Source organism: Oncorhynchus mykiss, chromosome 8, assembly GCF_013265735.2.
Source record: "Oncorhynchus mykiss isolate Arlee chromosome 8, USDA_OmykA_1.1, whole genome shotgun sequence".
NCBI classification, from domain to species: domain Eukaryota; kingdom Metazoa; phylum Chordata; class Actinopteri; order Salmoniformes; family Salmonidae; genus Oncorhynchus; species Oncorhynchus mykiss.
The window spans coordinates 64,758,161-64,783,984 of record NC_048572.1 but is presented as its reverse complement, the minus strand read 5'-3'; the positions used below and the strand labels follow the sequence as shown (position 1 = coordinate 64,783,984).

At 40.9% G+C, this 25,824-nt stretch overlaps 1 protein-coding gene across 3 annotated transcripts in view; it reads left to right on the top strand.

Annotated features, from left to right (window-relative positions):
* Positions 1-25,585, top strand: part of cdh6 (cadherin 6) — a 35,774-nt gene extending 10,189 nt beyond the window's left edge. The window contains exons 2-13 of one of the 3 annotated variants that reach the window (XM_021613321.2): positions 483-541; positions 3,916-4,266; positions 11,908-12,202; positions 12,412-12,531; positions 13,772-13,945; positions 18,724-18,911; positions 19,130-19,386; positions 20,123-20,259; positions 20,440-20,561; positions 21,242-21,359; positions 22,180-22,431; positions 23,318-25,585. In XM_021613321.2, coding sequence (XP_021468996.2) covers positions 4,033-4,266; positions 11,908-12,202; positions 12,412-12,531; positions 13,772-13,945; positions 18,724-18,911; positions 19,130-19,386; positions 20,123-20,259; positions 20,440-20,561; positions 21,242-21,359; positions 22,180-22,431; positions 23,318-23,817 — 2,397 coding nt within the window. In that variant the 5' untranslated portion in view covers positions 483-541; positions 3,916-4,032 and the 3' untranslated portion in view covers positions 23,818-25,585. The remainder of the gene's footprint in view (positions 1-482; positions 542-3,915; positions 4,267-11,907; positions 12,203-12,411; positions 12,532-13,771; positions 13,946-18,723; positions 18,912-19,129; positions 19,387-20,122; positions 20,260-20,439; positions 20,562-21,241; positions 21,360-22,179; positions 22,432-23,317) is intronic. The other 2 variants (XM_021613319.2, XM_021613320.2) reach the window with 2 other exon arrangements.
* Positions 25,586-25,824: the final 239 nt, after the last annotated feature.

Genomic DNA, 25,824 nt, shown 5'->3' with positions numbered 1-25,824 from the left:
AGTTTTTTTCAGCGAAGGTCTATTAAGGCAGTATGAGAGCACTAATTCGGTTTGGCTAGCCGCTAGCCGAACTGTAGCATGCTGACGCCTTAAAGTACAGCCCTCCCTCTGCCATGAAATGCAAGGCTTTAAAGGCAGAATAGTGAGAGAATGAGTGTCGTGTCACCTGAAGGTCATGCTAGATGGTCTAGTAAATTGGTTTGTGTTGTAATGTCTTGAGATGGCTTGTTGTCCAAAATGGAAGATAGATTTTTATTTTTGTTGTATTATGGATTTAACAAAAATCTTCTTGGTAATGTACAGTATATAGGCTGCATTTGGATCGATATTGTATGTATGAAATTCAAATTCAGAGTACAGAATGATTATCCAACTTAATGTTTAATTATTTAGCAGCCATTGGTTGGTTTCAACGTGTTATTTTAATGTACTGAGGTAGGCTACAGTGAATCTTAACCATTGCCTTGTTCGTTCATCTCTAGGGCTGTGGTGGTCACGAAGTTTCGTCAGCAGGTAATTGCAAATAACTGTCGGTCTCACGGTAATTTACCATTAATTAACATAAACACATTTAGCATCTCCTGGCTTCCACACACAGCCTACAAGCCACTGATGCAGACCTTTGGAACATCTACATTTTAAAAAGTCTAATAAATCCATGTAATATAGCCTACACCTTCACAATAAATCCATTATTTATTTTAGACAGGTCTAAACAAGCATGATATGAAGAAAATGTAGTGTATTTCAGAACAGAACAGCATACTCTGAGTTGTCTTTATGTTAGGTCCTGGGGTGGCTATGCCAAATGGCTGTGCGCTACACTAGTTCATTCAGCAGACAAGATTTGCTTGGAATTCCGTGGCATTTTTTTATAGTATGAAGAATACAATTGAACAAAGCTCAATAAACTATAAATAAGTGCGCTCTTCTGTGTTGAGCGGTTAACAAAGAAATAGGTCCTAACTTTAGTTGTTTTACAAACATTGGGCTATATGTTTTGATTTTTATACATTTTAAGCCTGCATGATGCGACTCTAATGATGATTTGAAAAAAGGCGCTTGAAAGGCATGAGCTCTGCTTAGTTTTTTTGCGCAGGCTGTACACACATCATTAATCTCTCATTCACAATTTGAAAGGCACTTGATAATGCCTCAAATTTCATCCCCTTTGTGGCTATAATGGACCCTCAAAAAATCCATGCAGTGCACTCCGAAACGCTCAGGTTTTTCTCACAGGCTACAAGTGAAGACAGACACATCGGGGACGCAACTGCGCACGTCCTTATCCAATTCCGTGTGCATATTGAAGATATTGGAAGAACTGTCCACATTTACTTTTCGTCAGCCAACAAGATGAGTAGGCCTAAGGAACAACAAAAGCACTAGCCTATGTCAATCTACTGTCACCTGTAGTATTTAAAAAAATATATATATATGTTTTACCTTTATTTAACGAGGCAAGTCAGTTAAGAACAAATTCTTATTTACAATGACAGCCCATAGTACAAAGGTTAACCTATTCTATTCTGTGCGAGAAATAAATATTCCAAATATAGTCTGGGAGAGTTGTGGGATGCTACAGATCCCAAATGAATACAACCACAAGCAATGTGGCTGACACAACAGATCAGAATTTAAAATGTTGATAAACTATTAGGCTTTTTATTCACGTTCTAAGTGCAGCAATGCGCACATGGCATAAGCGGGAATGTTCTGTTAGCGGGAAAACACCATTATCAAAAGTGACCGCAAATGTGATTATGCACGTAATGCTTTTTTATGAAGCATTTATCTTCCCCAAACTTGAAACTCACACGCTGCGTATGTATACCAGTTAGGCTCTAAACCCCTGGTAAAGCAGATTCATGTGCTTAATTTTAAGATGTTATTTGGCCACTTTAGTTGTGATACACACCTTATCAAAACATATAGGCCTATGGGCTAGGCTACATGAGGTGTGCGACTATGATTAGAAAAAGTCGGGGAAAAAGGCTGTTTCTTATGCTGGGCATCATTTACAAGTGATAATATACAAGTGATAGACTAATATTGTCACCCATCAGACTATTCTTAATTTAATCTTGTCTTTACATATACTAAATCAAATATTTGTGAAATTTGTTTTGATTTAGAATGGACCATTATCATGAACTTGTCTCAAAACAGGGGTAGCGGGAAAAATACACCTATGCACTTAAATAGCCAATGGAGGATGCTTTTCCCATGATTCATTTTCATTCCAGCAAGGTAGGCTATACTCCTGTTGTAAAGATAAGCAATGTGCTTAATATTAGGAAAGTTGAGAAATAAATATAGTAGGCCTGGCCTACAGAAAGCTGATGGGACCCTCCTCTTTTTAGTAGCTCATGGGCTCTCATGAAGTGTTTGACTCGATTTTTGATTACATTTGCATTGATGTCAGAGTAACTGGAGGGACAGTAGAGTGCTGAGTACCAGGCAGTTAGTAAGTTTGGTGGGCTACTAATGATCATGAGCAGCATCAGAGTTTGGAGAAGCCTAGTTACCGTGACTAAACGGTCACGTGGAATTTGACTGCCTTCATGACTCGTGACCGCCGGTGTGGCGGTAATACGATCACCGCAACAGCCCTATTCATCTCACACATGTTGGTATTCAGTCTGCACTACATGAACCCCAGTCTCTCAGCAGGACCTGTGAATAAATTAGCAAACATTTTGTAGTGGGAATGGATGGGAAGCTGTCTGTGTTCTCTGACATAGTATGTAACAAAACCACTCTAGATCCAGGTGACTTCCCCCAGCAAGACTCTGTCAGGGGATTTAACAGGTCACAGAGCTGAGGGAAATGGCTCCCGGCTAGGCTGGGGCCTTGACTAATGTGTTTCACTAGGCTAGCCCCCATTCTGCTCTGCTGCCTTCTAGGGAAGCCTCACTTCCACACTGATATACACAGGGATTAGTCCCCTCAACTGAAAATATAGAAGAGGCAAAGAGCCCCCAGCCCCCTGTGTTCCTTTTAACCTGACTGATTCTGACAGCAAATCAATACGCTTTGGTATCTGTTACCTTATTCAATTAGTCCATTTCATAAAGCAGGCATAATGGCCCTAATGGAGGACATGTTGAGAGGTCAGATGGCAGCAGTAGAAAAACAACGGCGTGATTGCAGGAGTCAATTCGCCCATCGTAATTATGTCTTTTAACTGATTCATGGCCCCTGTATCCGTCCCTCTCACCATCAGTGAAGCAGTATTGACCCTTAGCTTTCTATGCTGATGAGTAGATACACATGCACTTAATGTCAGCACAGATGCTGTAAATTGCAAATTGAAGAGGGGGGAGAGAAATGCAGAAAATACATGTGCACTACCCCTCCCCTTTCCACTGCAATCACATTGGCAATTTCCTTGATAAGTAGTAAAGGGGCCGAGGCATGGCTTGTTGTGTGAAGCAGGGAAGCTGGTGATTGCTGGAAATTACGTGGTGGCCTGATGCTTCTGTCATCATCTGGTCAGGACATGCATGGCATGTGATTAGGCTGTATAACACCAATGTACTGTATATTGTAAGAGACTGAGTGTATTCTAGATGGGGAAAGGGGTATTGCCGTAAGTGAGCAAATTGCTCTGTAAGTTTTGTGCTCTCTAAAATAGAGCAGTTGATGTGGATTTGAACTATTGATCGATTGATTGGTGTTTTAAGTGCAAATCCTTTTTTAGCCTTTTTTTAGTTAAAGGCTAATTGAACACCAACATTTTTCTTCCTTTTATCTAAATGAAGATAAATTAAGGTTGATAGCATGTCATTATTCAATTGTCTGTCTGTTTTTGTGTATTGTTTGTTTTATCTGTATTCAGATCATCATACACATTACTTTTCAAAAAATATGGAAATGTGTCCCTCTAATCGTTCCTCCTCTTCCCCCTGACAGGTTCCAACACAGCCATCAAGGAATAGGACAATGAGGGTGAAGCCCAGCTCCCTTATAGGATGTAAATATCAGGGCAGATAGAGGCTTGGCTTTTTGTGCAAACACCACAGTTCCACTATGAGGACTTGCTTGCTGGTCCTGCTATGGGCGTCCCTGTCCCTCTACGTGGATAACATGTCTATTACCAGAAGGATTGTGGTGGAGATGGGAGAGATGGAAGGAGAGAAGGAGGAGGACAGAGATGGAGGAAAGGGAGAGAAGCTACTGAAGCGTTTCAAACGAGGATGGATGTGGAACCAGTTCTTTCTACAGGAGGAGTACACTGGGAGTGACAAGCAGTACATTGGCAAGGTATATCCTTTTGTCTTATTGCAGCCGTGCACTTCTGAAAGAGCAGTGTGGGGGAAACCCCACTCTGCTATTGTGGAATTCTGGCCTTGACACAATGACAATATAAATATTGAGAAATCTCCCAGAGCATCAAATGTCAATGTCACTGGCTAGTGGGACCACATCATATCCCCCCACCAGGATTGGGTTTTTCTGATGTAACACAACAGCATACATTGCATGTTTTAGAGGCTGGAGAGAGGAGAGCTACTGAAGCTACTGAGGCCCTGTACCCTGTAGTACCCTGTAACTCTCCAGGCTCTCACAGCGAGACCCGGCTTCACAGAGAAGCAGGGAGATAATCAAAGATTGAGAGAAAAAGGGCAAAGAGAGAGGGTTGGGAGTGGGGGGGGGGGGGGGTAGAGGCAGAGGGAGAGAATGGCATTCTGGAGCCACCACCATCAGTCTTGCATGAGGTTACTCTGTCTAGCCCTGGGGAGTGGAGCAGCGCTGTGCAGTGGATTATTTCCATATGCCTTGTAGAAAATAATTCACCTTGTCAGGTCCCTCTTTTTTTTCTCCACCAAGCCTGCCTCTGTGTTGCCATGCATATAATGAGATGTTATCTGTCACATGTGCTTTTCACTGTTCTCTCCTCTCTGGTGGGACTGAACAGCCTTGTTGTGTGTTATAGATGTTTAGGTGGACATTGTTTACCACCGACAGCACTGTTGAAATGCATATAAGTCTGCTGTCGTGAAGATGGGACACACTGAGCATGGTAGAGGATAAAACCCAATTCTATGCCCATTGCTCAGAGTTGCATAATGGCTACTTAGAGGCATGGGAATAAGAGATGAGATGAGGCAGGAACATATGTGCTGAAAGGGGAATTGCAGGTATTATGTGTTACATGTTGGATTTAGATGATTGAGACATCTGTGGGAGGCTACAATCATTCATTGTTGATCATGTCAAAGCTTTATACCATCTTGGCTTTCTTCTTTTTCAAAGACTGTCTCCTTTCTTTCCCTAGATCATTGTGAACTCCCGTTTCGTTCACGTGTGTATGTTCTGAGACTGTCTTGTTCTTTGACATTTAACTAGAAAGGGCTTACTGTGTGTTCTCAATGACAGTGATCAGAGGGCATTGAGAGTGCACTCTGATGTTATTTGATTCATTCAGTGGCTCTCTGTTTGTAGCAGTGTATCTATATAGACAAAACTACTTGGAGAGGTAGATATACTGTTTGACAGATTCATTGGTATGTTCTACTAAATACCATAACCTTTACAAACCATGTGGTATGATTTTTTACTCCATTTACAAATCAAGGCGTTGTCAGCAAAGCAAGACCATATTATGGAAAGACGGAATGAGTCACTTACCACTCAGAGACCATCATTACCCTTCCCGTCACCTCCCCTACAGTTGAAGTCAGATGTTTACATACACTTTAGCCAAATACATTTAAACTCAGTTTTTTTTAATTTTTTTTTTACAATTCCTGACATTTAATCCTAGTAAAAAAATCCCTGTTTTAGGTCAGGTAGGATCACCACTGTATCACTTTATCACATTCCCAGTGGGTCAGAAGTTTACATACACTCAATTAGTATTTGGTAGCATTGCCTTTAAATTGTTTAACTTGGGTCAAACGTTTCGAGTAGCATTCCACAAGCTGGGTGAATTTTGGCCCATTCCTCCTGACAGAGCTGGTGTAACTGAGTCAGGTTTGTAGGCCTCCTTTCTGGCACACACTTTTTCAGTTCTGCCCACACATTTTCTATGGGATTCAGGTCAGGGCTTTGTGATAGCCATGCCAATACCTTGACTTTGTTGTCCTTAAGTCATTTTGCCACAACTTTGGAAGTATGCTTGCGGTCATTGTCCATTTGGAAGACCCATTTGCGACCAAGCTTTAACTTCCTGACTGATTTCTTGAGATGTTGCTTCAATATATCTACATACTTTTCCTCCCTCATGATGCCATCTATTTTGTGAAGTGCACCAGTCCCTCCTGCAGCAAATCACTCCCACAACATGATGCTGCCACCCCCGTGCTTCACGGTTGGGATGGTGCACTTCGGCTTACAAGCCTCCCCCTTTTTCCACCAAAAACGAAACAATGGTCATTATATGTCCAAACAGTTCCATTTTTTTTTCATCAGACCAGAGGACATTTCTCCAAAAAGTATGATCTTCATCCCCTTGTGCAATTGCAAACCGTGGTCTGGCTTTTTTATGGTGGTTTTGGAGCAGTCTTCTTCCTTGCTGAGCAACCTTTCAGGTTTTGTCGATATAGGACTTGTTTTACTGTGGATATAGATACTTTTGTACCTGTTTCCTCCAGCATCTTCACAAGGTCCTTCGCTGTTGTTCTGGGATTTATTTTCACTTTTCGCACCAAACTACGTTCATCTCTAGGAGACAGAACGCGTCTCCTTCCTGAGTGATATGATGGCTGCGTGGTCCCATGGTGTTTATACTTGCGTACTACTGTTTGTACAGATGAACGTGGTACCTTCAGGCGTTTGGAAATTGGTCCCAAGGATGAACCAGACATGTGGAGGTCTACAAATGTTTTTCTGAGGTCTTGGCTGATTTCTTTTGATTTTCCCATGATGTCAAGCAAAGAGGCAGTGCGTTTGAAGGTAGGCCTTGAAATATATCAACAGGTACACCTCCAATTGACTCAAATGTTGTCAATTAGGCTATCAGAAGCTTCTAGAGCCATGACATCATTTTCTGGACTTTTCCAAGCTGTTTAAAGGCACAGTCAACTTAGTGTATGTAAACTTCTGACCCACTGGAATTGTGATACAGTGAATTTTAAGTGAAATAATCTGTCTGTAAACAATTGTTGGAAAAATACTTGTGTCATGCACAAAGTACATGTCCTAACCAACTTGCCAAAACTATAGTTTGTTTACAAGCAATTTATATAGTGGTTGAAAAATGAGTTTTAAAGACTCCCGACTTCCGACTTCAACTGTACCTGTCACTCACACTCTACCTCACAGCCCATCTAATGCAAACTTTAAATCCGATGTTTTGCTAGCAGGGTTCAATTCCATTTTCATTCCTCTCAGTTAAATTAGATAAGGTAATTTCCATGTAAAAGGACCCATGAGCACCAACATGTGATGTTCATGAGCATGTCAAATTGGAGGTAAAATGTAAGCTAAGAGTATATATTTTTTTAAATAGGAGCATTTATATATTTTTCAACCATTTCCATCTAAAAAATGTGGGATTAGCAAAGGCCCCTACCAACTAATATCAACACTTTTAATTTTGGATACATTTTTCTGCCTTCTGTAAGTTGAAGAAACATTGCCTTGTGCCTTGATATTCTGTTATCAAACACCCACACTCTCCCTCATAAGGAGGAAGCTATTAAAAGTACACAGAAGTAACAAGTAAAGGTAGACCTATCAATTAGTTCCAGTGTTTTTACTCATATAAAGGTTGTGTATTAATTATTAAGTATTTAAAAATCTAAATGTTGTCTCAAAATTGGTAACGGAATTTCTGCAATTGATTTGGGAAATGGGAAATGATAGTAGTCACAAACTACAGTTGGGTTCACAGATTTGGACCGCACAGTGCAGTATAGCACAGTAGAGTACAGTGCAGTAAAGAAAAGTAGAGTATAGTTCAGTACAGTAGAGTAGAGTTCAGTACAGTGCACAGTAGAGCACACTAGAGTTGAGTACACTATAATGTACTGTATTATACTGTACTCTACTGTATGGTACTGAACTCTACTCTGCATTACTGTGCTCTACAGTACTCGCATGTGCTCTACTGTACTATACTGAAGTGTACTCTACTCTACTGAACTGTACTGAACTCTCCTTTTCTACTGTTCTGTGTTGTACTCTACTGAGCTCTACTGTGCTGTGCTTTGATGTCCACATTTCTGAAACATAGACATCTATAATTGGTTCAAATTTGATCCGTTCCGGACCAACCACATTTGGTCTTGTTTGGGGGCAGATCTCACTAAAATAATAGCCAGTATGTAGAATAATACCCAAATATGCAAAGTAGGATATTGCATATTTATACCTTTGACTACCTATTTAGGATACATCACCATGAAGAGAATTACATTAATATCTATAATTATGCATTTCTGTGTAGTACAGATCAGGGACCCATGATGAAATTCCATTACCAGGTGTAAATCCACTTCACTTACTGCAGTTCAATAACCAAAAGGCATGTTTTCGAAGTAAATGTGTCATGTCATAGCTGACACCATTCTTTCTGCAGACATCTTGAATCTTAATTCAGAGCAGATATTTAACAGTTTTTGGAAAACGTGGACATAAAACAGGACGGAGATTTTACCTACATTCTGTACCCAAGCTTTTGCATCTGCACAGTTCATCCAGTAAATGTGTTTTTGTAAAATTGTTTGTGTAAATTGTTAAAAGTAGACCTTTTGCATATAGTTAGTTGTATGGTTGGTTAAACTTTGAATTCAATGGGTCTCAGTACAATTACGTAACTGAGGAATTGCCCATAAGGAATTTCCCCATTGGAATACTAGTCCAATCCCTAAATGGACTGTTGAACGCAGTTATTGTATCGTAGATACACTACATGACCAAAAGTATATGGACACCTGCTCGTTGAACATCTGATTCTAAAATCATGGGCATTAATATGGAGTTGGTCCCCCCTTTGCTGCTATAACAGCCTCCACTCTTCCAGGATGGCTTTCCACTAGATGTTGGAACATTGCTGCAGGGACTTGCTTCCATTCAGCCACAAGAGTTTTAGTGAGGTCGGACACTGAAGTTGAGCGATTAGGCCTGGCCTGCATACGGCGTTTCAATTAGAGGTCGACCGATTAAGTATTTTCAACGCCGATACCGATACCGATTATTGGAGGACCAAAAAAAGCCGATACCGAATAATCGGCCGATTTTTATTTATTTATTTATTTGTAATAATGACAATTACAACAATACTGAATGAACACTTATTTTAACTTAATATAATACATAAATAAAATCAATTTAGCCTCAAATAAATAATGAAACATGTTCAATTTGGTTTAAATAATGCAAAAACAAAGTGTTGGAGAAGAAAGTAAAAGTGCAATATGTGCCATGTAAAAAAGCTGACGTTTAAGTTCCGTGCTCAGAACATGAGAACATACGAAAGCTGGTGATTCCTTTTAACATGAGTCTTCAATATTCCCAGGCAAGAAGTTTTAGGTTGTAGTTATTAAAGGAATTATAGGACTATTTCTCTCTATACCATTTGTATTTCATATACCTTTGACTATTGGATGTTCTTATAGGCACTTTAGTATTGCCAGTGTAACAGTATAGCTTCCGTCCCTCTCCTCTCCCCTACCTGGGCTCGAACCAGGAAAACATCGACAAAAGCCACCCTCGACGCATCGTTACCCATCGCTCCACAAAAGCCACGGCCCATGCAGAGCAAGGAGAATAACTACTCCAAGTCTCCGAGTGAGTGACGTTTAAAACACTATTAGCGCGCACCCCGATAACTAGCTAGCCATTTCACATTGGTTACACCAGCCTAATCTCGGGAGTTGATAGGCTTGAAGTCATAAACAGCTCAGTGCTGTTTGAATGAATGCTTACGAGCCTGCTGCTGCCTACCGTCACTCAGTCAGACTATCAAATCATAGACTTAATTATAACATTATAACACACAGAAATACGAGCCTTTGGTCATTAATATGGTCAAATCCGGAAACTATCATTTCGAAAACAAAACGTTTATTCTTTTAGTGAAATATGGAACCATTCCATATTTTATCTAACGGGTGGCATCCCTAAGTCTAAATATTGCTGTTACATTGTACAATCTTCAATGTTATGTCATAATTACGCAACATTCTGGCAAATTAGTTTGCAACGAGCCAGGCGGCACAAACTGTTGCATATACCCTGACTCTGCGTGCAATGAACGCAAGAGAAGTGACACAATTTCACCTTGTTAATATTGCCTGCAAACCTGGATTTCTTTTAGCTAAATATGCAGGTTTAAAAATATATACTTCTGTGTATTGATTTTAAGAAAGGCATTGATGTTTATGGTTAGGTACAGTCGAGCAACGATTGTGCATTTTTCGCAAATGCGCTTTTGTTAAATCATCCCCCGTTTGGCGAAGTTGGCTGTCTTTGTTAGGAAGAAATAGTCTTCACACAGTTCGCAACGAGCCAGGCGGCCCAAACTGCTGCATATACCCTGACTCTGTTGCAAGAGAAGTGACACAATTTACCTAGTTAAAATAAATTCATGTTAGCAGGCAATATTAACTAAATATGCAGATTTAAAAATATATACTTGTGTATTGATTTTAAGAAAGGCATTGGTGTTTATGGTTAGGTACATGTTGGAGCAACGACATTCCTTTTTCGCGCATGTGCACCGCATTGATTATATGCAACACACTAGATAAACTAGTAATATCATCAACCATGTGTAGTTAACTAGTGATTATGATTGATTGATTGATTGATTGTTTTTTATAAGATAAGTTTAATGCTAGCTAGCAACTTACCTTGGCTTCTTACTGCATTCGCGTAACAGGCAGGCTCCTCATGGTGCAATGTAAAGCAGGTGGTTAGAGCGTTGGACTAGTTAACCGTAAGGTTGCAAGATTGAATCCCCGAGCTGACAAGGTAAAAATCTGTCGTTCTGCCCCTGAACAAGGCAGTTAACAAACCTAGGCCGTCATTGAAAATAAGAATGTGTTCTTAACTGACTTGCCTAGGAAAAGGCTTTCCTCAAACTGTTGCCATGAAGTTGGAAACACAGAATCGTCTAGAATGTCATTGTATGCCGTAGCATTAATATTTCCCTTCACTGGAACTAAGGGGCCTAGCCCGAACAAGGAAAAACAGCCCCCAACCAATAGTCCTATTCCACCAAACTTTACAGTTGGCATCTGCCAAACCCAGATTTGTCCATCTGTGAGATGGTTAAGCGTGATTCATCATTCCAGAGAATGCGTTTCCATCGCTCCAGAGTCCAATGGCTGCGAGCTTTACACCACTCCAGCCGACAGTTGGCATTGCGCATGGTGATCTTAGGGTGGTGTACGGTTGCTCGGGCATGGAAACCCATTTCATTAATCTCCCAACAAACAGTTCTCATGCTGACGTTGCTTCCAGAGGCAGTTTGAAACTTGGTAGTGAGTGTTGTAACCAAGGACAGACAATTTTTATGCGTTACGCGCTTCAGCACTCGGCTGTCCCGTTCTGTGAGCTTGTGTGGCCTACCACTTCGAGGCTGAGCTGTTGTTGCTCCTAGAAGTTTCCACTTCACAATAACCACTTACAGTTGACCGGGGCAACTCTAGCAGGGCAGAAAGTTTACAAATTGACTTGTGGAATCCTAGGTCAATGAGATCTTCAGTAAGGCCATTCTACTGCCAATGTTTGTCTATGGAGATTGCATTTCTGTGTGCTTGATTTTATACGCCTGTTAGCAACTGGTGTGGCTGAAATTCCCGAATCCACTCATTTGAAGGGGTGTCCACATATTTTTGTATATACTGTATAGTGCAGTATACATCCAGTATTTGCCTTGCTGTCATCTCTCTGAAGGCCCCATTTCTCACAGGAGACAAATATGTTGACTATTCTTTTGTTTTTTTATGGCAGCTCCAATCCGATATGGACAGGGGGGATGGAACCCTGAAATACATTCTAAGTGGGGACGGGGCTGGAGACATATTTACCATTGATGAAAACAATGGCGACCTCCATGCCAATAAGAGACTGGACAGAGAGGATAAGGCCTTCTATACCCTCCGAGCCACCGTGGTCAACAAGAACACAGGCATAAAACTGGAGCCGGAGACAGAGTTTATTGTTAAACTCCATGACATCAACGACAACGAGCCAATATTCACTGAGGAGCTTTACACTGTCAGTGTACCAGAGAGGTCCAATATGGGTATGTGCTCTTTAACTTTAATTTGACTTTCGACATTTCAACGTCATGACCCTTCAATTTAACTCCCTTTGATGATAAAAGATCAGCACGGTTTCAAGGTCAATGGGAACTTAAAGTGTAAAATACCATGTATGGTTTTGATCGTGTGGATGTGAGTTCGTATTCATCCTCAGCGATTACACAAAGCCTTTTTTATCTTCCATTCTCAGGTACTTCAGTCACCCAGGTAACAGCCACGGACGCAGATGACAGCATGTACGGGAACAGCGCTAAACTACGATACAGCATCAGCCAGGGGCACCCGTACTTCTCAGTGGAACCCGACACAGGTCCGTCTGTCTGCCTGCCTGCCTTTATGTCTTTCTGTGTGATGTCTGTCTGTCTGTCTGAAACAGCAGCAATGCTGTTTAATCCCTCAAAGCAATTATTATTACAATGAAGAGAGAGACTGTAATGCAATGTAATGTTCAGAGTCAGACTTCCAGAGCAGTTACTATTCTCTCAGCCCCCTGTGCATTTTCCAAAGTAGACTGAAACATTTAATCATTTCTAATGTGCACTCTGGAACATCTCTCGTTGCTGGTTCTGTGTTTAAACAAAAAGGAAATGGAAACAAAAAAGCCTCCAACCGGCAGATTATTGTGTGGCTTAACAGCGATATGGTTCATCCCTGATGTGACATGGACGATAAGGTCCCCGTCACACCAGAGGACATGAAATCCTACGAACGTTGGAAAAAATAGATGTTTCTAAGGGTTAATCTGAAAACAGTCATATCATAGATTATAGAACCCATTCAAACAAGCCAAGCCAGGCCAGGCCAGGCCAGGCCAGACATTATTGCGTAGGATGGATGTTGGGTCAGTTGCCATTTTCACTGTCTCATAAAAATAATTAGGTTGAAGTCAGAAGTTTACATCCACTTAGGCAGTGCTACCAAATACTAATTGAGTGTATGTAAACTTCTGACCCACTGGGAATGTGATGAAAGAACTGAAAACTGAAATAAATCATTCTCTCCACTATTATTCTGACATTTCACTTTCTTATAATGAAGTGGTGAACCTATCTGACCTAAGACAGAGTATTTTTACTCTGATTAAATGTCAGGAATTGTGAAAATCTGAGTTTAACTGAGTTTAAATTTGGCTAAGGTGTATGTAAACTTCCAACTTCAACTGTAAATACAGTAGTAAATGTTTCTTGTTAAATCCTACCATGAGGTCTTAGCAATGTGAAACTGTTTTTATTTTCTGATGTGGTGACCATTTCTTTGCAGAAGGTGCATCTCTCTTATACCAGTCATAAACATTAGTTACGTTACTCCCATTGGTAATTATAACTATAATATTTGCTGATACATTAGTTAAATCAAGGACACCTACATATATTAGGTCATTCTCAAACTATACCGTATCATTTAAATCTGTTTGACATGGTGGCTCCACGAGCGATCCCTACAGCCCTACAGGACCAGAGAAGGAAAAACGTGCTTAGCTAGCTAATTAACAATACATCTCATTATATTATATGACACATTAATATTGTGTTCCTCTGGTTTGTCCTCAGGCATAATCCGGACAGCCCTGGGGCCTGGAGAGATGGACCGGGAGAAGCGGGAACACTACCAGGTAGTGATTGAGGCCAAGGACATGGCGGGCCAGAGGGGCGGCTTAACCGGGACCACCATGGTCAATATCACCCTGACAGACGTCAACGACAACCCCCCGCGCTTCTCCCAGAGTGAGTACTGAGTACAGTGACTGGTATTATACTGGTACTTGAAGTAGTAATTTGTAATGTCATTCATAGTAGTCCTAGTATTAGTGGTAGTGTCAGTGAGTGACATGTTGGTAACAAGAATTTGTTTTTTAACCGTGTCATTGTGCTGTGTGTATGAGTGGCGTCAGCACTCATACACTCATACAGTTCGGCTGGTGCCTTGCTGAACTCGGCTAGCCGAACCAAACCAGTGTGCTCGCATACTCACTTAAAAGACCTTTGCTTGAAAAACGGGAAAAAAAGTGTCAATAGTACTGTTTGTCCATTTTGAGACGCCGTAGCCAGTATACGCTTCCTCAAAATAGAAGGAATTATTCTAAGATAACTCAAGGAATCTAGCATTCATTTTGACACTTTTGAAGAGTAGATCTTAGTTGCTCAATTTTACATCTGACTAAGATCTTTGGTATTTTTCTATTTAAAAGAAAAACGAGTTCTGGAGTAAAAATGCGCTTAATAAGTCACATAATAATTGCATGGACTCATTCTATGTGCAATAATGGTGTTTAACATGTTTTTGGAATGACTACCAAAACTCTGTACCCCGCACATTCAATTATCTCTGTAAGGTCCCTCAGTCGAGCAGTGAATTTCAAGCACAGAGTCAACCACAAAGACCAGGGAGGTTTTCCAATACCTCACAAAGAAGGGCAGCTGTTGGTAACAAAAAAAGGAGACATTGAATATCCCTTTGAGCTTGGTGAAGTTCTTAATTACACTTTGGATGGTGTATCAATACACCCAGTCACTACAAAGATACAGGCGTCCTTCCTAACTCAGTTGAAGGAGAGGACGGAAACTGCTCAGGGATTTCACCATGAGGCCAATGGTGACTTTATAACAGTTACAGAGTTTAATAGCTGTGATAAGAGAAAATTGAGGATGGATCAACAACATTGTAGTTACTTCACAAGACTAACCCAAAGTCACCTTTCAGCAGGACAATAACCTAATGTGCAAGGCAAAATATACACTGGAGTTACTTACCAAGACGACGTTGAATGTTCTTGAGTGGCGTAGTTACAGTTTTGACTTAAATCGGATTGAAAATCTACAGTGCATTCTGAAAGTATTCAGACTCCTTGACTTTTGCCTTACAGCCTTATTCTAAATTTGATTAAATGTTTTTTTCCCTCGTCAACCTACACACAATACCCCATAATGACAAAGCAAAAACAGGTTTTTCAAAATGTTTTCAAATGTATTACAAATAAAACTGAAATATCACATTGGTATAAGTATTCGAACCCTTTACTCAGTACTTTGTTGAAGCCCCTTTGGTAGCGATTACAGCCTTGAGTCCTCTTGAGTCCTCTTGGGTATGACACTACAAGCTTGGCACACCTGTAATTGGGGAGTTTCTCCCATTCTTCTCTGCAGATCTTCTCGGGCTCTGTCTGGTTGGATGGTGAGTGTCCCAGCACAGCTATTTTCAGGTCTCTCCATAGATGTTCGATCAAGTTAAAGTCCGGGCTCTGGCTGATCCACTCAAGGACATTCAACAACTTGGCTGTGTGCTTAGGGTTGTTGTCCTGTTGGAAGGGGAACCTTCACCCTAGTCTGAGGTCCTGAGTGCTCTGGAGCAGGCATCTCATCAAGGATCTCTGTGTACTCTTCTCCTTTCACCTTTCCCTCAATCCTGACTAGACTCCCAGTCACTGCAGCTGAAAAACATCACCGCAGCATGTTTCTGCCACCACCATGCTTCACCGTAGGGATGGTGCCAGGTTTCCTCCAGGCATGACGCTTGGCATTTAGGCCAAAGAGTTTAACCTTGTTTTCATCAGACCAGAAAATCTGGTTTCTCCTGGTCTCCTGGTCTCCTGGTTAGGTCCTATTTTGGAAAACTCCAAGCGGGCTGTCATGTGCCTTTTACTGAGGAGTGGCTTCCTTCTGGCCACTCTAACATAAAAGCCTGATTGGTGGAGTGCTGCAGAGATGGTTGTCCTTCTGGAAGATTCTCCCATCTCTACAGAGGAACTCTAGTGCTCTGTCAGAGTGACCATTGGGTTCTTGGTCACTTCCCTGACCATGGCCCTTCTCCCCCGATTGCTCAGTTTGGCTGGACAGCAAACTCTAAGAAGACAGGTGTTTGCCTTTTCAAATAATGTCCAATCAATTGAAATTACCGGAGGTGGACTCCAATCAAGTTGTAGAAACATCTCAAGGATGATCAATGGAAACAGGATGCACCTGAGCTCAATTTTGAGTCTCATGGCAAAGGGTCTTAATACTTATGTAAATAAGGTATTTCTGTTTGTTAATGTTAATCATTTTGCAGAAAAATTTAAAAACCTGTTTTTGCTTTGTCGTTATGTGGTATTGTGTGTAGATTGATGAGGGGATTTAAAAAAATCTAATTTAGAATAAGGCTGTAGCGTAACAAAATGTGGAAAAAATCAAGAATTCTGAATACTTTCCGAATGCACTATATGGCAAGACTTGAAAATGGCTGTCTATCAATAATCAACATCCAACTTGATAGAGCTTGAAGAATTAAAAAAAGAATAATGGGCAAATATTATACAATCCATGTTTGCAAAGCTCTTAGAGACTTACCCAGAAAAATACACAATTGTAATCGCTGCCAAAGATTCTAACATGTATTGACCCAGTGGGTTAAATACTTTTCTAATACATTTTTAAAAATATTTTCCATTAATATTTGACTTCCAATCATTTTTTACTTTGATTTTACAGAGTATTTTGTGTAAATCGTTGACAAACAAATGACAATTACAGTGCCTTGCGAAAGTATTCGGCCCCTTTGAACTTTGCGACCTTTTGCCACATTTCAGGCTTCAAACATAAAGATATAAAACTGTATTTTTTTGTGAAGAATCAACAACAAGTGGGACACAATCATGAAGTGGAACGACATTTATTGGATATTTCAAACTTTTTTAACAAATCAAAAACGTAAAAATTGGGTGTGCAAAATTATTCAGCCCCTTTACTTTCAGTGCAGCAAACTCTCTCCAGAAGTTCAGTGAGGATCTCTGAATGATCCAATGTTGACCTAAATGACTAATGATGATAAATACAATCCACCTGTGTGTAATCAAGTCTCCGTATAAATGCACCTGCACTGTGATAGTCTCAGAGGTCCGTTAAAAGCGCAGAGAGCATCATGAAGAACAAGGAACACACCAGGCAGGTCCGAGATACTGTTGTGAAGAAGTTTAAAGCCGGATTTGGATACAAAAAGATTTCCCAATCTTTAAACATCCCAAGGAGCACTGTGCAAGCGATAATATTGAAATGGAAGGAGTATCAGACCACTGCAAATCTACCAAGACCTGGCCGTCCCTCTAAACTTTCAGCTCATACAAGGAGAAGACTGATCAGAGATGCAGCCAAGAGGCCCATGATCACTCTGGATGAACTGCAGAGATCTACAGCTGAGGTGGGAGACTCTGTCCATAGGACAACAATCAGTCGTATATTGCACAAATCTGGCCTTTATGGAAGAGTGGCAAGAAGAAAGCCATTTCTTAAAGATATCCATAAAAAGTGTCGTTTAAAGTTTGCCACAAGCCACCTGGGAAACACACCAAACATGTGGAAGAAGGTGCTCTGGTCAGATGAAACCAAAATTGAAATTTTGGCAACAATGCAAAAAGTTATGTTTGGCGTAAAAGCAACACACCATCCCCACTGTCAAACATGGTGGTGGCAGCATCATGGTTTGGGCCTGCATTTCTTCAGCAGGGACAGGGAAGATGGTTAAAATTGATGGGAAGATGGATGGAGCCAAATACAGGACCATTCTGGAAGAAAAGCTGATGGAGTCTGCAAAAGACCTGAGACTGGGACGGAGATTTGTCTTCCAACAAGACAATGATCCAAAATATAAAGCAACATCTACAATGGAATGGTTCAAAAATAAACATATCCAGGTGTTAGAATGGCCAAGTCAAAGTCCAGACCTGAATCCAATCGAGAATCTGTGGAAAGAACTGAAAACTACTGTTCACAAATGCTCTCCATCCAACCTCACTGAGGTCGAGCTGTTTTGCAAGGAGGAATGGGAAAAAATGTCAGTCTCTCGATGTGCAAAACTTATAGAGACATACCCCAAGCGACTTACAGCTGTAATCGCAGCAAAAGGTGGCGCTACAAAGTATTAACTTAAGGTGGCTGAATAATTTTGCATGCCCAATTTTTCAGTTTTTGATTTGTTAAAAAAGTTTGAAATATCCAATAAATGTCGTTCCACTTCATGATTGTGTCCCACTTGTTGTTGATTCTTCACAAAAAAATACAGTCTTATATCTTTATGTTTGAAGCCTGAAATGTGGCAAAAGGTCGCAAAGTTCAAGGGGGCCGAATACTTTCGCAAGGCACTGTAAATACATTTCAATCCCACTTTGTAACTCATCAAAATCAAGGGGTGTGAATAGTTTCTTAAGACAAATGTGTTAGTGTCAGAAACATAGATGTGTGGATGAGGACCTGGCACAGTAAACCACTCAGTCTCTATGCCAGAGGAAGACCAACAATCTCTTCTGTTTCTGACACGCTTATGCAATTCTGTCTCATGGTTCTAGGCCATTCTGGTTCTGTTTCGTTAACACACTTTTCTTCTTCTCGCCAACATAATTACGGAGGCAATTGGTTTTGAGTGGTGTGAAATGGCGGTGAATGTTGCCGATATTCCAATATAAAGTTCTGTAGATCTCAGGTTCATACAGAACATTCTTGATTTCCATGTGTGTCTGTTTATGTTCATGTTTCAGGCATATATCAGTTCAGCGTTCCAGAATCCATGAAAGCTGGAACTCCTGTTGGCAGAATCAAAGCAGTGGATAAAGATCTTGGCAAGAATGCAGAGATGTTCTACAACGTTGTCGGCGGGGATGGCTTGGACATGTTCGATGTCATCACAGACAAAGACTCACAGGAAGGCATCATTACTGTTGGAAAGGTAACAGCCATTACTCCTGTAAATTACATCTACTGTATAGTCACCCATAACTACAGTGCCTGCTTTGTTAGACCTGAGGTCATCAGACCATCAGGAACTCTATTACTGTATCTGTTATTGTATGATAAGTACACACTTCAAAACATAACCGTACTGCATCAGTGCAGAATATGACTCCCCTACCATGTTCTATTGTCACTGTATCCCTGTCCTTGCAGCCATTGGACTATGAAAAGACTCGATCCTACACACTGGAGATCCAGGTACAGAACACTCAGACCTTGGACACTCGTTTCCTAGGGTACCTACCCACCAAGGACATGGCCACAGTCAGGATTGGTATAGAGGATGTGGATGAGCCTCCTCTGTTTGAGAGAGCCAGCTACGTGATGGAGGTGAAGGAGGATGCAGCCGTGGGTACTGCAGTAGGGTCTGTCAGGGCCATGGACCCGGATGGATACAACAGCCCAGTCAGGTTAGTTAGAGCACTGCTTTGCTTTCCCTCTAGCCCGCCCACTCATTTTTACCTACCACCCACAGGTAATGGAGAGATTGGTTATAGTCATTTGTATCATGGGTAATTTGATGGATGTTAAAGGTTATGTTACAGTAGTTTTGAAACTGTAGAATGATTAGAGTTGGATAGGTCATCTCATTAATTTGGGAGTCTAGAAGAAGTCGTGTCCATATTAAGCAAAGCACAAGGTGTGTGTTCTGCACCATCTCCACACACACCTTTTTTAGTGAGTTCTTCTCAATGTCCAAAGTCCCTTAAATTACCACTCCTCATGGAAATACACTGAAAGGGCATCTAGTATGAACAAATAACAGGATCATTGCGTAATCTGCTGGATGATGAAACTGTTAGGGCTGGTCTGGTCGGTGCCACTGTTCAGAGCTGTTCCCTCTCCAGTACAGGTATTAAAATAGAGTGATATAAGTCCCACTGTCTGTTTAGGGCAGATCCTCCGGGCGTGCAGTATTCAGAATCAACTGCTGTTATCATACAGAGAGGGCAGAGAATGAGTGGACTGAGAAAGTTTTAAACTTATTGAGTGAAAAGGGGGTGTCAAATACAGTAGGAGATGTTGGTGAGTGGTAGAAAATAGAAGTGTATTGTTTTAAAAGCCTGTAGTAAACCCTGTCAAATATTTCACAAACCTCCATGCTTTCAATCATTGTCTTACATTTTGTGTATCTATCGTATCTAGGTACTCCATTGATCGTCGCACAGATCTGGACCGGCTTTTTAACGTGCATTCTGGGAATGGGTCCGTATTCATCACAAGACCTCTCGACCGAGAAGAAGCTGCCTGGCACAACATTTCTGTTATCGCAACAGAGTTCAGTATGTCTTTCTCAGCTTTATCATGCACATGAATTCACAATACAAACTATTCTACCAAGGCTATGGAGTTCAATTATTATATTCTGCCCTGTTTTGAAACATTCAAAAAACAAATATCATATAATTATTTATTACAGTTATTATTCATAATAGCTTTTTATGTGAATGTTTGCTTTACAGACAAACCTCTGCAGACCAGTCGGGGGCCTGTTTATATCCGCCTTCTAGATGTCAACGACAACGCACCAACATTTGCCTCTTTCTACGAGACGTTTGTTTGTGAAAAGACCAAGGCTGGACAGGTACGGAACGCAGATCCTCCACTTAGGTCCCATGATAGATAGTGTTTGACATGAATTAATTATTCTCATTGCTATAATTACTCTATATCATTGTGACATCTAGAGGTTCTACAATAGGCTATATGCCCAAGAATACCACAAATGACGATAAAGCATTGTGATGAGTGCTGCACTCCTCTGGGGAAGTGATTGGTCTCCAGGGTCTACTTTCTCTGGCAGCTGATGAGATGATCTGTCATGGCAGGTGACAGTAGCTGTCACACATCAAGGACATGTTTCAATAGGTGCCCACCACATGTCTATTCCTCTACTCCTTCTCCTTTTATCCCTCCTTCATCCCTCTTGTCATTATTCATAATTAATTCAGAGGCCCATCCTTGGTTCTTCTGTGTTTGTGTTTGCTGCCCTCCTGTTTACCATGCAATGTCCCATGAGAGAAGTCAATACAATCATCTACAATGGATCTTCCAAAATGGTTATTTATTTTTGTCATTAATTAAATAAACATACCAATCTGTTATGTCTATATGCATGGTCTCTAGCCTCCAATTTTAGCCTCCAATTTTCGTCAATATTGCCAGGCTGGAAAACCAAAGAATACCTTACTATATGAATTGCTATCTGACAGCACACATATTATTTTTTAAATATGAATCCGTTTTTGTTTATCCTGTAAACAGAAGATCCAGACGGTGAGTGCGCTGGATGCAGATGACCCCGCAGGTGGACACAAGTTCTTCTTCAGTCTGGCTACGGAGGGAGCTTACAGAGGCAACTTCACAGTCAGAGACAATGGAGGTGAGTACTGTACTGTAGGATCTCTTTGGGTCTCTATCATACACAGTCAACACCTGATATTATGTTTGGGTCTCTATCATACACAGTCAACACCTGATATTATGTTTGGGTGTCTATCATACACAGTCAACACCTGATATTATGTTTGGGTGTCTATCATATATAGTCAACACCTGATATTATGTTTGGGTGTCTATCATTCACAGTCAACACCTGATATTATGTTTGGGTGTCTATCATACACAGTCAACACCTGATATTATGTTTGGGTGTCTATCATATATAGTCAACACCTGATATTATGTTTGGGTCTCTATCATACACAGTCAACACCTGATATTATGTTTGGGTGTCTATCATACACAGTCAACACCTGATATTATGTTTGGGTCTCTATCATAGACAGTCAACACCTGATATTATGTTTGGGTCTCTATCATAGTCAAACGCCGTCAACACCTGATTATTTATATTTTTTATACTATTTATATTTTCTATTAAATGTTTTATCTTATCTTTCACTCCGCATTGTTGGAAATGGACCTGTAAGTAAGCATTTCACTGTTAGTCTACACCTGTGGTCATACGAAGCATGTGACATACAATTTGATTTGACATTATAGTAAATATGTTATAATGCCTAACTGCATACATGATTATGGCACCTTATGGTTATTCCAATGAATCCAATGAACCAGGCTGGAAGGCAATTCTGCAGTCTATGTGCAATCAGTCACCCTTCATAGCCGTATAACACAGTATAATGTGGCTGTTACATCAGTCTTAACATGTGTGTTAAATGTATGTTGTTTCCCTCTAGATAACACAGCTGGCGTCCTAACCCGGCGCTCCAGCTACAGCCGACTGCACAAGAGCGTCTACCTGGTTCCTGTGGTGATCACAGACGGGGACTTCCCCATGCAGAGCAGCACGGGGACGCTGACGGTGCGCGTGTGCACCTGCGACCGCGAGGGCAACATGGAGCTGTGCAACGCCGAGGCCCAGACCAGCTCAGCTGGACTCAGCACCGGGGCCCTGGTGGCTATCCTGCTTTGTGTTATTATCCTCCTCAGTGAGTATAGCTGTCTGTTTGTCTATCTGGCTGGCTGTGTGAGTACAGTATGTTGATTGAGTCCTCATTGACTATAGCTGTCTGTTTGTCTGTCTGGCTCTGACCATCTCCATCTCCAGTTTAGTCATTCACATTAATGTACAGTATGTAAAATATCTCTCTTTAATAAGAAATTCCACAGGTTCTAGTGTAGTTGCTATATTTTAGATGTTCAATTTGACCCTCCTGTATATCACCTGAATGTGTATACATACGAGTACGCACACACACACAGGCACCTCTGAGAATGCCCTAAATTCCCGTCTATTTCATTCTTGGCTGTGTACGGCAAACGTGTTATTTATGGAGGATCACAACAAGTTCAATGGGATTCAGATTGTAGACAGGATAGTAGACAGGCAGTAAAAATAACCCCTGATACACCAGGAGTTACTTTAATGAAAAATAATGTTATGCGATTACCCCAATATATTACTTCAGCACCATTAACTACATATAATGGAAAGGTATTTATTAAACGTGGCACCATTTTCTGGTTATCTATAAGTTACTAGTTGCAATCTAGTAAAACATTTGCAAAATTAAAACATTTTTCAGCATCTCAACTGCAGTCGTTTCTAAATTGTTACTGCGCTGTAGTACTGGGCTGCAGGAAGCAGCCCGTGTTCTAATGCAGTGTTCACTGCAGCATGAGCAGCGAGATAAGATGAAATCAACCAGCCCTGAACAGCAAACCTCTTGCTAACGCTGCCTCGCTCTCTCTCTCCATCTCTCTGTGTCTCTCTCTCTGTGTCTATCTCTGTCACTCTCTCCCTATCTGTCTCTATCTCCGTCGCTCTCTCCCTTCCTCCCTCTTTCTGTCTCTCTCCCTCTCTCTGTTTCTCAGTGATCATAGTTCTGTTTGCGGCACTGAAGAAGCAGAAGAAAAAGGAGCCTCTGATCATCTCTAAAGAGGACGTGCGAGACAACGTCGTCAGCTACAACGACGAGGGGGGCGGAGAGGAGGACACCCAAGCCTTCGACATCGGGGCTCTGCGTAACCCCGAAGCCATCGAGGAGAGCAAGCAGAGGCGGGACATCATCCCCTCGGACACTCTGTACCCCCCTCTCAGACAGACAGTCATTCCATCGCGGGACAACGCCGATGTCCGGGACTTCATAAACCAGCGGGTGCAGGATAACGACAATAACCCCACCGCCCCCCCTTATGACTCTCTGGCCACATATGCCTACGAGGGAACCGGTTCAGTGGCTGAGTCTCTCAGCTCCCTGGGGTCAGCTTCCTCTGAAGGGGACCAGGACTACAACTACCTCAGTGACTGGGGGCCCCGCTTCAGGAAACTGGCTGACATGTACGGGGCTGAGGACAGCGACCGTGACTCCTAACACACTACCTGACCTGTTTCTGGGGCCGGAGCTAGGAGGATGAACTATGAACTATAACTGACTGTAATCTCTCTTCTCAGAAAATGAGGACAAATGTTGCAGCCCGAGTTTTTTACAAAGTGCCCTTTTATTTCTTCCAACGCAATTATAGGCCATAGCTCTTTCTGATGGCCAGACCAGATAGAGACTGTGCAGCTGTGTGGAATCTTTTTTTTTACTATTTTAATGCAAGGCCAACTTTTCCAGAGAAGGTGAACTTCAGTTAATGATCCTGAGTTCAATGTCAAAATAAACTATAAATATATACATGTATTTTTATTTTCTGGTTACATCTGTATCTATATGCTGCATTGGAAGGGATTACACATTTCTCTGAATAATTCTGTGTATTCTTGAGAGATATCTCCTATAGTTTCCCTGTACTGTTACTGAAGTGCAGTATGTTGTACTTTGTATATTTGAGTGTTTTAGTGAATTTGAACTTTGCTTTTCCAGGAACAAGGAACTGGAATTGAACATCTCTTTAGGTAATTCTTCGTACCTTATTTTAAAATGGCCAAATACTTTAAAAGGCAGGAAAGCCCAGGACCAAAATAAAACATTTCTTCATGAAAGTTTATGGAACTTGGGCAGCCACCCTGTACTTACTCCATTCCCCTATCAAGCCTTCTGAAGCACAGAAAGTTCACTATTCCAATTAGATTCGTCCATTTTTTGGAACTGTATTCAAGAGTAACTCTCTGAAGACATGATTTGATACAAGGACTGTATGTGTGTATCTCTGCACATGATGATGAATGAAGAAATGGATGGAGATGAGGTTTGATGCTCTAAGATTTACAGCCAATTTCAGCAACATCTGACAACATCGACATAATCCATCACAAATCAATAATGGTCATATTAGACATGTTTATGGGCGCAGCGATAAATATATATACACATACTGTATGTCTTACTTACATAAATTCTGCACAAAAAGCCTACAAGGTGAATGAGCATACCACCAGAGAAGGAGATTGGCTGAGAAAAACAGACATTTTAACTCTTCATGTTTATAGTACAGCTTATACTTTACAGAGAGAAAGCATTTACATGAAGAATTACCTAACATCCTTGAAAAGAACCAAAACTATAGAAAGCATCTGAAGTAAATATTTCATTCAGCCATGTGTTTGCTAATTGTTCTGTTCTCTCTCTGACAACATTGGATGATAATGCTTTTCACTCTCTGAACTCATATCATACTTAGTAGCTAAGCGAACATAAGCAATCACTCCAAAACAACTTCATCATTAAAGAAGTTGAGACGGGATCCAAAGGATCAATTACAACTGATCTGCGCTTCGACTTTGAAAGTGTTTGTGGATAATGATGTGTTGGGTATTTGGGTACATCATTCTGATTTGACATCAAACTTTTCTCTGTAAAATTGTTTGACTAAATAATGGTATATACTGTGGTTGAAACTGTGCTTTGTGGCAGTGATTTGAGAGCATAGCTGATGTTCATGATGTACTACTTTACTTTTTATGTTGTGATTTTCTTTGTACCAAATATATATAGGACACATGCTGAATTAATATTGTTGAAACACAAGCATCCAACCAATATCTGTTTTTGATGTATTTTGGAGTTGTACAACTAAATGTGGACACTACAGGCTACAGTACATGTCATACTATGATGTATTAACAATTGTCAAATTTTACCATAATAAACTTTTCCAGTAAACCACAAAATAAATGCTCATCGAATTAGATTAAAAGTGAAATTCAGCAACTCTTGGAGGACAGTGGAAGTTCATTAAAAAACTGCTTCTGGTCCTCCAAGACCTGCTGAATTTCGTTGATGTAGTTTGCTCCTCAACTCATGCAACTTGGTTGGAGAGCGAAGTAGTCGCAGTGTTACTTTCCCATTGCATCTAATTTAATCAACTCAGCTACAATACTACTGTACCATCACACAAACTGGTCACTGACATCTTTCTCAGACTGGCTACATTTT